General features: G+C 43.6%; 1 protein-coding gene across 1 annotated transcript in view; it reads right to left on the bottom strand.

The window, feature by feature from the left end:
* Positions 1-374: 374 nt before the first annotated feature.
* SPRED2 (sprouty related EVH1 domain containing 2) overlaps positions 375-15273 on the bottom strand; it is a 59313-nt gene continuing 44414 nt past the window's right edge. The window contains exons 5-6 of the mRNA XM_030944401.1: positions 4232-4381; positions 375-3820 (exon numbers count right to left, since the gene is read on the bottom strand). Of these exons, the coding sequence (XP_030800261.1) occupies positions 3170-3820; positions 4232-4381 (801 nt within the window). The 3' untranslated portion in view covers positions 375-3169. The remainder of the gene's footprint in view (positions 3821-4231; positions 4382-15273) is intronic.

The raw sequence follows: 15273 nt of genomic DNA, 5'->3' as shown, positions 1-15273 counted from the left end.
CCAGCTCAGCTGAGGCCTCAGGGGAGAGGAGCAGGGAGAGCAAGAAGGAGCCTTGGCCACTGCCACGGCTGCCAGGGCCTACTGGGGCCTGGTGCCACCAGGCCACGTCCTCCCACCAAATGAGCCAAACATCCAGAAAACACCTAAAAACCACCAGGAAAACCCCACCCATCATCGTTGTCCCTTCCTGTGTCTGGATGAGAATGGCCTGTGCCCAAGGCTTAGCAGCCTTTGCCACCCAAAATTGTAAAATCGAGCTATTTTTTTTTTCTTAGAAACCCTGAGCTCTGGAGATGTCCCCATTCTGTCTCCCCCTCAGTCCCCAGCCACTTCAACAACAATAAACAGCATAATTCTGACAATAAACGGCATCATTTTGATATGATGTATTTGTATTTACACGGTACATTTTAAAGCAATAGCTACACTGATCATACATATTAGAAACAATAAAAAAAGAAGTTAAGAACTAAAATGTACATCATACACTTGTATATATATTTTTTTTTACACAGAGGTAAAAAGGCTTATAAAAATCAATACAACAGGGTTTTAACTTTTAGTATATAGATACATAATGATGAGGCTTCAGGCACTTTAATTTGTTAACGTGAGCAATAGCTTGGGAAAAAAAAATAAACAAAAACCCAAAACCTTTCCACAACAGGAAAAAAAAATTGGTTAATGTTTTTGTTACCACAGATACAAAAATAAAATCTGAATAATTTCTCTCAAATGATTGATGTCAGTATTGCAAAGCTGACTGGGAGAATGCTACACACTGTTCAGCAGCAGTGTGGAAATTAAGGAGAAATATTTACAAAAAACCACCCATTTCTATCCTTGTGCCCTTACACCACTGCCATCACAAACCAAATAACGTACGCAGCAAAATCTACAAGTATTACAAAAACTGAAGAGAAGAGGGAAGAAGGAGGGGGAAAGAAAAAAAAATAAAAAAAGAGGGACTTTTTTTTAATAACTTTTATTTTCAGACATACAGAAAGGCTTGGAGTATGTCTACTTTACTTAAATAAATAGGGGCACTTCAAGACCGGACAAAAAACTGTAAGATCTTTTTGTAGTGTTGTGCTTTATAGAGAGAAGATCTTACAGATGTTTGTTTACATGAAACAACTTTTGAGAACAGAAATAAAAGGAAAAGGTTGTTTCATTAATTATTTTTTTACGAGGCTGGCTTGATGTTTACTAGACACCATTGAGAGATTTGTCAACTGCTATTAGGCACAAAATATTTATATTTCATTCAGCAAACCCAGACATATCACCCAGAGTGTAACACTCCATCCCTTTTCCACTATCATTCAATTTTTTTTTCTCCAACTGAAAAAATCCCCTGTAACTGCTATGAATTAAACCTACCCAACTCTATAGTGTATAATAAGCACATTGCATACTTAATTCACGGTTGACTAAAAAGCTGTGATTAACTCTCAGAGGAACTGTTGGGACATTCCACCAAGAAAGAATGGCAAGCGTTCCTTTTACATTTATTTGGCAAATTAATTCTTAAAAAAAAAATCCTCTCTTTTAAGACTGATGTCAATGTGCAATAGAGGGAGGGAAAGGACATGCGCCCACTGGCAATTTACTGCAGAAAGAAATTATGGCAGGAACAGCAGTGCCAGCTTTGACAAGCCAATCCCTAGCTGCCTCAAAGTATTCGGATTGTACTATGCTAGTTAGAGCTCACTGCGCTAAATCTTTTTTTTTTATTTTTTAATAAAAATTATTTGGCTATTCCTTGTAATATATTAGAAAAATACTCTTTTTCCAAGCTAATTACAAGCCTTGTACACAAGACAACATGACATTAAAAAAAATAATAATAAAAAAAATTAAAGTAATATTATCCTGCTGTATGCACCTTATGCATCCACTTGATAAACCTGGGTGGTGAACTGGGGAGGGGGAAAGCCAGGCAGACACCTCAGTCTGGCTCCTGCAAGGACTCACATGCTCCATCCCACACACAGGCTCACAGCAACATGCTGAGATGTGTGGAAGTATCCGGCAGATTGGGACTGCAGGTCACAGACTGGAAGTAGTAGTTAACATCCTGGCTTTGGATTTTTCAATACCTGCTTAGATTGTTAAATGTTGTTACTACAGTGGACGCGAATGTTCTCATGCTCATGGATACAGAAAACAAACACACACGATTTTCCATATAATCCACCACTTAATGCAGCATTTCCCCAGAATTGCCATAATAGTGCTTCTGACATTGCATTGTTAGTAATTCTTTGCATATCAACAGTTTTCCTCATCTGGAACCTTAGTGTTTTATTCACAGATCTCTATGAAGAAGTTCCCTTTCTTTTTGGGCAGAGCTCTGAAAACACATTTTTCCAATGTTATTTAGGGAAAAGAGAAAAGCCTAAAATTTAAGTTTCCCTTTCAAGTAGTGGTCTGAAATGATTACAGGTAAGGAGGACTATCAGATTCTCAATGGCTATGTGACTATGGTAACTGAGCCTTACTTTCTGTTCACAGAGCTTTAGGAACAGAGAAATAATTTTAAGATGTTTGCTGAAGGAAATGACGATGGACCCTGGAAGAGAAACTGCAGCTCAGATGGCTATTTTTGCTTTGGAAAACAGAATAAAAAACCCAAAGAAAACCAGTGACAGAAATACTGTGTTGTGGTACAAGTTTGTTACTAGCACACCTTCTATACACACACAATAGCTTGACGGTAAGTTAAAATATCTTCCAAGTGAGATCTCATTCACTACACCGTCCCATTTCTAGAAATGCCAAAGCTTGCTAACACGCTGTTGGTACCACACAAGCGGAGGCAAGACAGACATAACCTGGAGATGTTCTACAATCCACCACCATTTAAAGCAGTTCTTCTCTCAAACTCATTTTAAAGGAAAAAAAAATTAAACATGTACAAGACAGTCTGTTTTGATTACAGATTAATAATACAAAAGTCTATGCTGTAGGTTAGTTAGTTAGAACAGTTGATGAGCAAATCAATGCAGTGTGAGCCCCAGACGACCCAATGTAAAGTGATCCAAACTGGTGGTTTCTGGATGCTGTTGGGCACAGTGGCTGCATTAAAGTGAGTGACCTCAGTGCTCCAAAACCAACGTGTTCCTTGAACTACAGGAAAAACCTAACACTTTGAATGCATCTGTAGTCATCCAGCAGCTTTGTGTTTTCCACCACAGCACCTGCACATGACCCCACAGTGGTAACAAGCCCGAAGCGGCAAGTAACAGCACATACATGGAGCAATGAAAGACAAGGCGATAAGGGCCATCCACCGGAGGCAAAACATTTCATCACTGGTGTCGCACGAGCAAGGATCTGTATAGTCTCCTTCTGGGTCGGACATACAGTGATAGAGCATAGTGTCTGCGCACCACATACAGCTCACTCGATGGATGCAAGTCTTGACGCGGTCTGGAGCATCCTGGCATTGACCCCGCTTGTTCTCCTCGTGGTTGAACATGTCCCTGCAGTACACACACCGCGACCTCTCACCATCTTCCTTCCGCCTGGGCTTGAATTTGACAGGTTGAGTCTTTATCACAGCACCCTTGGTATCTTCACCCAGATCAAAGTCCGAGTTGTCTACGTAAGGATAAGTGTATTCGTGTTTCGAGGCCTCGCTTTTGGCAAAACGTACGTAGGAGTCCATGTCATCAGGATCAAAGTTCTTTCCTCGTGCTGGGGCATGGCGATAATCCTCATATCCAGTCATCCAAATCTTCTCCCTAGGATTGATGCGCACTATCTCCTCATCATCATCTGGAAAGTTGACGTGCCGGTAGGATCGTGGTACTGACTGTGGAAGTAGGAAGGAGATGAGGAGAGAGAAAAGATAAATAAGCTAATTTTGCTACTGGTAATCACTGTCTCCTTGCTTCCTGAAGAGCCAATACTTAGAAACTTTGTCTTTCCTTCTTTATATGCCCTTCACCGGGATCCATCACAGACTTTTTCAGCCTTTGGCTCATGAGGAGTAAAACTGTCACAGTCTTACACTGGCCTGTGTGCATGTGGTACAACACAATATGCTAAACCAGTGTTACCTCCCCCTCCCCCTCTTTTTTTAATAACAGGAAGCCATTTAAAGCTAATTGAGAAGGAAATGGGGAGAGCAGAAGGAGGGAGCTGTCTCAGGCACGTGGAGGAAAACCAAACACTGGCAGACTCTGGCAGACACAGAGGTAGCAACACTGGGAAGAAACCTTACTTGTTCTAGATGGTAGTGGTCAGAGCTGTAATGGTCATGAAGGTGTCCACGAGTGCAAATTCTTCGATGTTCACAGGATGCAGGAGAAGCCAGAGTTCGCACAGGCTGTTCCCTTTTCTGAGAGGAGTTGGAGGAGCTATCTGTAGCATTCTGTTTTAAATGAAAACAGGGGGAAAATTGTCATACATTCAGCTGTTACAGCACAGGGCATTAAGAGATGTTTTGCCACTCACTGACTTAGCGCACACCTGCAATATTGGCAACACCTGACTGCTGGAGGCTTCATGAAGTTTCACATAAAATACTTGAAAGAGGCAGATCTGTTGCCAGGCCATAAAAGCTGTCACCACATACATGGAAAAATAATATGCCATAGCCTGCCCGTGACATATTCACCAACACCACTTGTATTCGCTTGGCATGTTATTTGTTATCCTGGGCATGGTGGGACGATGAGCGCTCACCAGGAGCTACCTCTGAAGAGCAAAGTTAAACCCCGGCAAATGATGCAATCCTGTAGGTCCTGAGGGCTCAGACTGAGCACCTGTGTGCCCAGGCTGTACCCCACCAGTCACCCAGGCTACAAAAATACTGGTAATTTTGTTAACCTTTACACATTCTCCAAACACTCACTGAATTCCAGTTCATCACCAGCTACTTGAATATCAGCTTTCCTTTAAAAACTTCAGGCTTTTTTTTTTCTGTTTTGTCACTTTTTTGCCACTCACTATTACTGTGCAATAAATGTTACTTGTATTTTTATACATTCCTGGCTCCCTTTGAGCACTTTCTTTCGGTTAATTAGTTACATCATTATGCAACAATGATCATGAAAGGGTGAAATATCACACAGTAACATGCTGTTGCCAATACCTACTGCTTCTTAACAATCCCATTTCTCTTCCTGCAGAAACACACAAAGAAGTAATAATGTCAGCCACCATCTCTCCATAGCCCCTCCCTGGTTAAAACAGTTGCCATACAATATTCAGGATTTTGCCCATTAATTCTATTTATAGGTTTTGTGCTTTTTCATATTACCATGAATTTCTATGGGCAGTTGTTAAATGCACCAGCAAACCAAGAGCAGGAAAAAGAGAGTCTCCATGCACAACAAACAGAACAGCTGTAGCACTGCATGTGCCTGCAACGTTGGTGCTTGAAATAAAAGAAGTGTCTACTCCACGCCCCTCTCAACTAACAAGATGTGCTGCAGCTACAAGTCCATGGTCCTGATTGCCGCTGCAGTCAGCTGAGACACAACCTCAAGAGCAGAGAAGAATTGTATCAATAGTAGCAGAAGACTGGTTTTACCTGAAGAACCTTCTCTCCTTGTCAAGAATGCACTCTCTAAATACTATTTTCCAATTAATCGCACCAGACACATTTCTTGCTCCAAGAATACAAGAACCCTCTTTGTGAATATTTGTTTATTCTGAAAACAACACTCTGAAAGACTCTGTCCAAAGGTGAGAACACCTTGAAGCATTACAACACAAAAACAGATGTTGGTTCTCTTTAACTCTTGCAGCACTTCGAAAGCACCAAACTCCCAACTTACTTTGTCGAAAGCAAATAGACAGTTGTTTGCAGTGTGATGTAAAGCCAGGCTGGGTTATCTGAGAGGTACAACAAGCAGAATGAGTTTTGAATGGCTGACTTCCATTAAGAACAGACTTTTAATACGTGTGCTTGTTTTAGTTTTTTTTTTTAAACAAGTACACAGAAGGAGATCAACTCTTAACATAGTTAACAACACCTCTAAAGTGGAACCAATATTCAGGCTGCACCAACATTCAGGCTCTTTTAAAAAAGAGGCTTCATCAGTCTTCATAACTTATTAGACAAAGGCAGTTCAAATCTGGGGTTTAAACCCTTCAAAGCTAATTCTTGTGGACTCAACTTCAGGCCCTGCAATATCTAGCACATTTTGGGGACATAAAAAAAAAAAAGCAGTTTCTACAAATGTTTTGTAATAACACTAAGCTTAAAACTTGTTTGAAAACCCTGAGAAGAGTCAGGATTTAGTTACAACAGCCATATTGGTACTCACAAAAGTACCTTTCCTGCAGAGCTGTATGTGGCGGAGACCAAGATGCTGAGCTATGATTTAAGCTTCTCAGAAAGCCACACAACACACCCCATGGCCCAGGCAGCCCCAGCCTGCTCTCAAAGCTAAACTTCAACTGACATGAAGCAAAAAAGAGGCCGGGCCTTAAAATGGTACCATGGCAGGCCACAGGACCCTTCACCTTCAGTGGATCCACAGCTGAGCCCTGCTGGGACAAGCCTTTTGTGGATATACTCCGAAAACATCATGGGTGTTCATGGTCCAAACAATGCAGCCTGGGGAAACAACCCAGTGGGAGGTCATTGCACATACTGTCCTGCAACTGCCTCCCTGTCCTGGATGAAAATAAAAATCCCACCCAAACTAGATATAACTCCTTGATAATCTCAGCAGGGCAGCTGGGAGCTAAAGCCAGCTCTCCAAGCACTGCACTATTTCCTGCCTCTCTGGGAAGGCAGCATTTCTGCAATAGGCAACTGGAAAAGAGCTTGTAGTGATTTTTATCTTGCCTGATTTGAATCTACCTTTGCTATCCTCCACACCTTCTTCTCCCCTTTAGACCCGGCGGGGCAACCTGAGCCTCTCCTCCACATGTGTTGACACAGCTACAAAACCTGTTTGCAGCATACCAGAGGCTGCGGCGCTGCTCTCAGCTTTCACCTTATTAAAAATTGCTGCATTTCCACATTCAATGTCCTCAGATTAGATGGGCAGTTTGCCAACACAAATACTCACTCTAAGCACCCAGAAAGGGGAAATCAACCTATCCAAGACTGGGTCTCTGCTCACTCGTCCATAAAAAAGTTTATGCTGACTCCTGGTTGGTGACACTGAAGGCAGTAGCTGGGTGACAAATGCAGTGTCTGCTGAGTTACCCTGCTGACCATCAGCTGGGATAAGCACTGGTACTTTCCAAAAACCAATATTCCACCAAGGTCCCTTGCTATTTCAAACTGACATAGGGAAGAGTCAGTGTTCTTAACACACATGAATGCATGGTCTGAGGACTGAAGAAAACAAAAGAGGTAGAAAATTCCTACCTCCCAAGCAGAAGGTCACCAGTGAAGCCCACAGGCCCCTCACCTGTGCTGGTGGGCACACTCATCAATGATGTGAGGAGGGAGATGAACAAGATGATGACACAGTTTCCAGATGAAACTTGTTACTCACAAGAGTCAAACTGAAAGATGACCCTGAAAACTTGCTTAAGAATCTCGTAATGCAGAGAGACTTTTAACATGCCGGATGCTAAAAAACCCCCAAATATAATTTAACCTAAAGCGCAGTGTGACATAAACACCTTGATCTGACACACAGAATGATGCCCTCTGAGCCAGTTATTGCTGGCCAGGAAAGAGGTCTTGGGATTAAAATAGGCAGCTCTGTGATAGTGTCCACTTGGTGGCTCAGCAACAGGTTAAAAAAAAGACAACCACCAAAGCACTGCATGTACCCGCTGTGCTGCTCCAAGCTGTCTGTGGTGCTGGCCCTCTCCATCCTGTCCCAGTAAGGGTATTTCAATCATGGCAACCTCATAGAGCCATGGCCAGCACCACAGAGGACATGGGATGGCTTCTCAACAACAGCTAACTAAATAGCCTGGGTCTCTCCAGCCTGGGAAAGAGATCATGGAAGGGACCAAGAAGATGAGAAGTCTACTGAATTGTGAATCCCATAGGAATGTGAGCAGGGAGGGATTATTCTTCTAGTATCCTTCAGAAAGTAAGATCAAAAAGCATTCACTGGAACAGGCTCAAATAAGGTTCAGGCAGAAGGAGGTACTTCTGATGGTGGCCATAGCTAAAACGAGGTTCAAGAAGCCAGAGGGAAACCCTCAGAGGAAATTAAGTGACCAAGGATTAGAAGCATGATGATGCTTCAGGCCTCTGAAGGTGTACTGTCCTCTCAATGCCCCTCCCCTGGGACTGAACCTGGACTTGGTGACTGGTGAAAATAAGGCATATTCTCAAAGAAAAGGCACACTCATCCTCAGCCAAGTGCCAGTAAGAACAAATGATGGTAGGACTTTGTCAGTGAGGGAAGGAGGGAACAGCTTCTGTGCCCCACAAGAAGACTGGGACTTGGCTGGGATTATCTACCATCAGCATAGCAGGCAAAATTTTGGGGAGGGTGGTGAAAGGTGGAAACATGAGATGCTTGCTGTAAGTCTTCCAAATACAAACACTCACCTACAGAACTACATCTAGAAAGCATGTGGCCTCCAGACACAGGCTATTTCACTGATGGAAAATCAGGTCCCAAACTACTGAGCCACTGGTCTCTCAGAGAAACACCATCTTCTTCTCAAACCTGTTAAAACCAATCCAGCTCCAGCATTTGGTTTTGAGGGGAAACTACTGAAAACATGCCCAGTAGTCACAAAAGAGAAAAGAACCCAAGACTAAAAGTTGTTGGAACAGGGAGTCTGATAACAAACTCTGTTTCAACATGCCCTCAAATGCTCAATTATGAGAGATTTGTGCTGCTCATACCAGAACCTTCTGAGTGCTATAGCGGTCACAAACTCTTGTGGTTTCACTGCCTGGATAACAAAATCATTAATCATAACCGTAAGAGTCATTTTATAAAACCTGTGCAACACATTTCCTGTTGCAAGTGAGCTGGACATATCGGAGCAAGCACATGTACTGCATGTGTGGTATGGCTGCTTGAAGAAACAACACCAGGCTTCTACAGGCAAATGATGGCACTGTGGTAATTTAAACAAAGAAAAGCATGTCCTTGTTTCCCCCTCAGACTTTCAGAAGTGACTCATTAAATTAAAAAACCCCAGTCATTAGTAAAGAAGATTATGTTAATCATTTACTGCAGTTTATTTCTCATTGAAATGGATTTGTTACACAAGAAGGCTAATCAGATATCTAAGCAATAAGCACAGATGAGCATCTATGAAAAAAACACGAGAAAAAGCAGACTTCTCCTGCTTCTGAACTGGACTGATCACCTGGCCTCTAATGGCTTCACAGAATAGGTTCACTCTGTGTGATGCATCATGCAAGGCTGACTACAAGAAAGAAGAAAGATTCCTCTCAGAATTATGAAGCAATACAATCTGTGGCAGCTTGTCAGAAATTGGTTGCCAAAGGGAAATTGTGGAGTTCTGTCACTTAAAACTTCCAGAAGTGCTCTCTGCCAGCTAAAGGATTTGCAAGTCTGCTGTGAAAAATAACTGTGGGTCAAGCAAGACAAGATTTTTTTTCCTCTCTAGAACAGTTTCATGAAGCAGGGGGGAACACATGTATCGTGATGTTGAACAATTAGCTTTGCAAATAGTCCTGAAGGAATCAAAACCCCATGCCAGGCTGGCCTTTGCAAAGCACAAGCCAACCTGCTCTCTATTGCCCTGCTCCATTTTTCCCATCTCCCACTGCCATGCAAGCCCACACACCACAACATCCAAGGGGGCCTCTTGACATGCAGCACAGAAAAGCAAAACTTGGTGGGGCTCACGGTCTCACCTTTACCGAAGGCATCCTTCTGCAATGTCCTTCTGCAAAAGCTCCCTGCAGCAGCTCCTGGGTTCACCTGTGGAAGCCTGACCATGCTGAAGAAGAGCCCAGCACCACCTCATCTTTTGAGAAGGCATCCCTACTATTCCCAGGACAAGAAACCCAGCTCTGCTTGGGTTTGAGGATGAGCCTGGAAAAGCGACAGCCAAAGAGCTGCATCCTCCCATGCCACAGCCCAGCCACCTCTGGCCCAGACCTCTGCAATGAATGGGCTCCCGACCGGCAGCCAGAGCCCTTGGTGTGCCCTGCCCAGGTGCAATCCCTCAGGAGCCCCAGCACAATTTCACTTGACCCTTTGCTTTCACTGGGATACGGGGAGGTACAGCTGTGCTATCACTCCGGAAAGGAAGAATGATAAAACCAGCAAAACAGCGCAGCAAACGAGTGATACCAAGCTCTGCGCCGGCCTGGGCCTTATCTACGGAGCTGCTGTTTAGGAACGTCACAAAGAGGAAGTCTGAGAGTTATTTCGGATGCGTGGCAGAGAAACTTCCACCTCTCCAAAGAAATTAAGATAAAATATAGTCTCCTAGAACTCCCTCAGCCTAATCTTGCCAGACCAGAACAAGTCCTTCCGTTCTCCTCCAGCTTTTTTAAATTTTATTTTTAAAGCCTAAAGAGATACAGCACTTCTGACTTTCACAGACAGTGGAACAGCACAAATCCTAAATTTTGTCTCGAAACACCTTTTTCTCTCTATTCAAGACATTTAGAAAAGGAAACAGCTGACATTTTCCATCAACCTCTAAACGTGCCCTGTATACTTAAGACAGCCCATTTCAAAGAGACCTTAGATGATCCAAGTATTAAGAAAAAGATTCAGTGTGAAAAATCTTCTAAGATTTGAGACTCCTGTCTCCTAAGCACAAGCTTTTAATTTGTCATGGCAAGACAAAACCATGGAAGAAAATGCTTTTGTCAAATTTCTGTTTGTTTCCCATCACTGAAGACAAGACAGAAATTGTATTGCAGAAAATTGCTTCCACACATTTTTGAAACATTTTGCCACTCTCATCCACTGGGGATGGCTGGAGCTGAATGTAGTTCAGTTCTGCTGAAAGTCTGAAGGAAAAGCTTCATGTTAGATCATATTCCAGTTCAGTTCAAAGACAAACTGGCTGTACACAACAATTACAATAAGCATGGATTCAGACTTGTCCAATACCAGAACAGGAGTAGAATTTCTCAAATATTTGTTTTCTAGTCATCCCTGAAACAAATACCAATATAAAGTGCAGACAGCTAGCTGTTTTTTACTGCTACCTTTTCTTATTTTAGTTTTTGTGGTTATAGCTTTTAGTGCCATAAAGATGCTGGTGGCTGTGCTGGCTGAAGTCAGCAAAACTGAAGGAACATTTATTAGAATTCAGCGGACAAGATCATCTCCATTAAACTCCTGCTAAACCCGACTCTGGCATCATTGGGCAGCTCTGCATGGGCCACAGATGTGGCTTAACAGCTCACTTCAAGAAGTGAAAAGAATATATGAGACTCAGACACGATGAAATGACATAACACTCAGATGTGGTAAGGGGGGGAAACCTCAGGGAGATTTTCCTGTTTCACTACTTGCCTCATACAGGGCATCAGACATGTCTGCAAAAGCAGGCATCTGAAGAGATACAAAGAGAAACTTTGTTTGCAGAACTCAGAGGAGGACTGAAGTAAGTCAGTATCCCGTTTTGCTGGGACTGAGACCTGCACCAGAGGCCCTGAGCAGGTGTATTCAGCATTTCCTTCCCAGGATACCCCTCCCCGTTACTGCAACACTGGGCTAGAGCACTGTTTCAATGGAAAGTCTTTGCATTAGATACTTACAAGGGAAAACCAGAATGTTTCAAGGGGGGAAAAAACCCATACCACAAGCCCAGCTTCTAGGGCCAATCCCCCAGGCAGCACAGCAATCCCACAGTACAGTGGTGAGAGCAGGGTGGCTCTGTCTACCCACAAGGTGCTTGTGTCCTCATCCATGCGGAGAGCCTCTCCTTACCAGGACTCCCACTCTTTCTTCATTCCTGCAACTCCTCCGTGCTGTGGCCTGACTGGATTTCTCCATGCTGAGACAAGCTACACTGCTTCAACAGGATCTTTTTACTTAAACCTGGGAACTGTTTTAACTAACCAATTGCTTAAAACCATCTAGGGAGAGAGGCTGTCCTTTCCCTTTTGCAGAGGCTCTGTTAATCTGTTTATACCTTGAAAATGACATCCTGGTGTGGACTACAGCCATTGTTGGATGCTCCAGCATCCAACATTTGTGCTTGTACAGCTCTGCAAAGATCAGCAGAGCCACTTTCTCTAACAATATTATCCACATTACCACAGCTGTTCTTGGCTAAGGCCAAGAGAATGGCCACCACGGTCTGAACTGCTGAGGGGAGGTGATGGCCACTGCTTCTCTCCCCCACCAGTGCCATCACCTGCTCTGTGGGCATGCGTGGGTGCAGGACCACAGGAATGCAGCCCAAAATCACTTTTGCATCAGCTCCCTGACCTCAGCTGACCATCCTGTGGTGGCACAGAGGTACAGAGAGCAGAGGTGGGGCAGGCTGGAAGGGGAGCTCCTAATTTTCAGGTGCTGACAGGGAACTTAGTATATCCAACACTGCCAAAAAACGTTCCTTTGGCAAGGCAGGTAAAGAAATAAAGGAGCAAAGTTCATAAGGGGGTGTTAAACACTGGACAGCTGAGCGCAGCTGGGAACAGATGGCTCCACAAAACGCACCATGAATCTCAGCTCTTCTATACAGAAACTTTCAAGGAGGGGGCTGGGAATAATATAAGGGGGGAAGAAAAACACTACAGAAAATTAAATTAGTCAAGCTAAAAGAATTGATGCACCTAAACCATCATTTATGTCTTTATCCATCATTGGATTAATGTCTTAATCCATCATTAGTATCTTTGCTATGTATGCTGCAGCCTCTAAATCCAGCAGCGCTTCTCTTATATAATACAACAGGTTACAAACAGAGGGAGAAAAAACTAAGTTAAATGCAAACTTTCCACAGAAGACTGATACAATATTTTAGGAAGTCAGTTAGGGGTCATTTATTCACACAGTTATGAACATTGATGATATTTTAGCTGGAATTTATCACCAAAATAGAATCCAACAGCTGATGCAAACTTTTAAAATATCCTCTTCATATGCACTGCAAATATGTCAGGCTCTGCTTAAAAATGTAATGGCACTTATTTACTTCTGTCTTTCCTTCTCCTCTTGCAGAAAGTGCCAGAGATATATGAACTGCTTCCTATAATCACTTCTGACTTAATTTTCATAAAGTATTTACAAGATACAAGGCAAGCAGACCCTTAACAAAACACAGGTGACGGAAGGAAACAGGTCTATTTAGATGCAGTTCTTTATAATGCATTTCTGTACTGGGCAGAGGTGAACTCTGAGCTCCCCAGACTCTTGTATTCTGTTGTTCATCTTCAGTTACTACCAAACACATTCTGGGGTGCAGAGGGGACACCATCTTACAATATTTTTTCAGTCAGAAAATTGTGAGGTTTCTTTAGGGCTTTTCTTTTGTTCTTTCTTGCTTTCTTTTTTCTTTCTAGGGGTGGGAGGGGGAATCTATTAACTTAAAGAAAAATCTTGAAGCCTCATATAAATGCACATCTTATTGCTAAGCTTTACCAAACTACTCATTTTCTTTCCCAAATGTTCCAAAAAAAGAAAGCCCAAGTAAACAAACAAACAAAAACCCCCCAACTCCAATCATTTGAGAGGATCCAAAATTCAAGGACACATTCCAGGCAGCCTCAACTCTGTCTGTTTCGGGTTTTTCTTTTCTACCTGTTACACAAGACGACAGATTCAAATCAGATTTGCCAGTGTTTACACAGCAGGTGGGAATTACAGGCTCCTTCACGAAGAGGAGAGCAACTCCTTGGCCCCACAGTTCCCACTCAGCTCCCCTCCTATCACTGCTCGGACGGATGCTCCAGCGCAGCACCAGGAGCCAAATGCTTTTCCCCCTGCCAATGGCGCAGAGAGCTTTGCCTGCTCGCTGCAGACCTGCATCCCTGGCTCCCACTGGGGTGTGTGCCAGGCAGCCATTCCGTAATCCCTCCTGCTGCAGTACAGGAAGCTGTCAGTCATCGCTCTGCCCTGGCCAAGGCTGCCTCCTTCCAACTGTGTTTACACCCTGTGCTGCAATCTACTCTGTCTGTCACCTTCAAAAGCAGTGCCTGGGGCCAGCCAGGACACCCCAAATCCAACTGTCCCTGCTCCCTCCTCCTGCCCTGGGACAAGGCATTTTGTTCCAACACAGCAGCCAGTCAGACTGCAGCTTACAAATATAGCTGTCTGCTGAAAGCCACTTCCTCAGGTTGGATATGCAAGTAATGGAAAAGGCCATTTTCTGCCTCTGTCAAATTTTCAAGCACCCTGAAGCCAAAAGAAAGGCCTTTACACCTCAAAGGCTGACTGCATAGCCCAGATTAAAGAGGGAATCTAATGGAAAGCTGCAGTCATATCAACCATGTATTTTCCAGGTAAAAGCACATCCCCACCAATACCACCTCAGCTATCCTGGCATCTCCTTCCAGTCTCAACTGAAGGATGAACTTCACAGTAGAAACATGAAGGAGGAAAATGCCACAAATCCTAAATCACAAACAAGGGCAAGAACCACCTTACTTGCATCACCAGCACAGCAGAGGTCTTGCAGAAGGCAACAGATCCAGGGCCAGGGGTATGCAATGAATTTCAGGTGGCACCATCAGTGTTGGTGGGATGGCAGAGGTTTTGTGCCTCCCGCTCGGCCCATCAGCTACAGTTTCCTTTGAGCCAGCACTTCTGCTTTTCCAGCCCTACAGCGAGCTGGCTCCAGGAGCTAAACCACCGGAAAAGTATTCGCTTTCTTTTATAGGGCTAGTTTTTGGTTCACTTCCCTGGGTTGGCTCAGCACAGAGTCAGCTGTGCTGGGAAAAGGGGGGATGGAGTAGCTGGTCTCTGATCTGCTGAGGCTAAAGATGCATCAGTCAAGTTGCATCCCTCAGCTGTGGTTTCATATAGGTGTTAAAGTAACTCCTGCAACCCCAAATCCTACTCCCTCACATCAACTTCACTCTTGGCATGACTGTGCTGCAAAAGCAAGGTGGGGGAACTGGGTTGTCTGAAAAATGACTTGCTTTTCACAGGCATCTTGACTCAAATCAGGTCCCCCTTACATAATACCAAAGAAATGCCCTGGGAACCACAGCTGAACAAAAGCAAAAGTAAAAAAAACCAACCACCCCCCCCCCCCCAAAAAAACCCCAAACAAACAAACAAACAAACAAACCCCTTTCCCACTCTGTTTTACTGTATGTTATGAAAGGGCAATTTACTCTTGCTTGTATTTTGTTTCTGACACATTTGTGCCTCAAATACACAAATGCACTACAGCATTCAGTTTCAGATGAATTAAAAGGGAACACACTCA

Source organism: Camarhynchus parvulus, chromosome 3, assembly GCF_901933205.1.
Source record: "Camarhynchus parvulus chromosome 3, STF_HiC, whole genome shotgun sequence".
NCBI lineage: Eukaryota > Metazoa > Chordata > Aves > Passeriformes > Thraupidae > Camarhynchus > Camarhynchus parvulus.
This window is presented reverse-complemented; position numbering and strand designations above follow the sequence as displayed.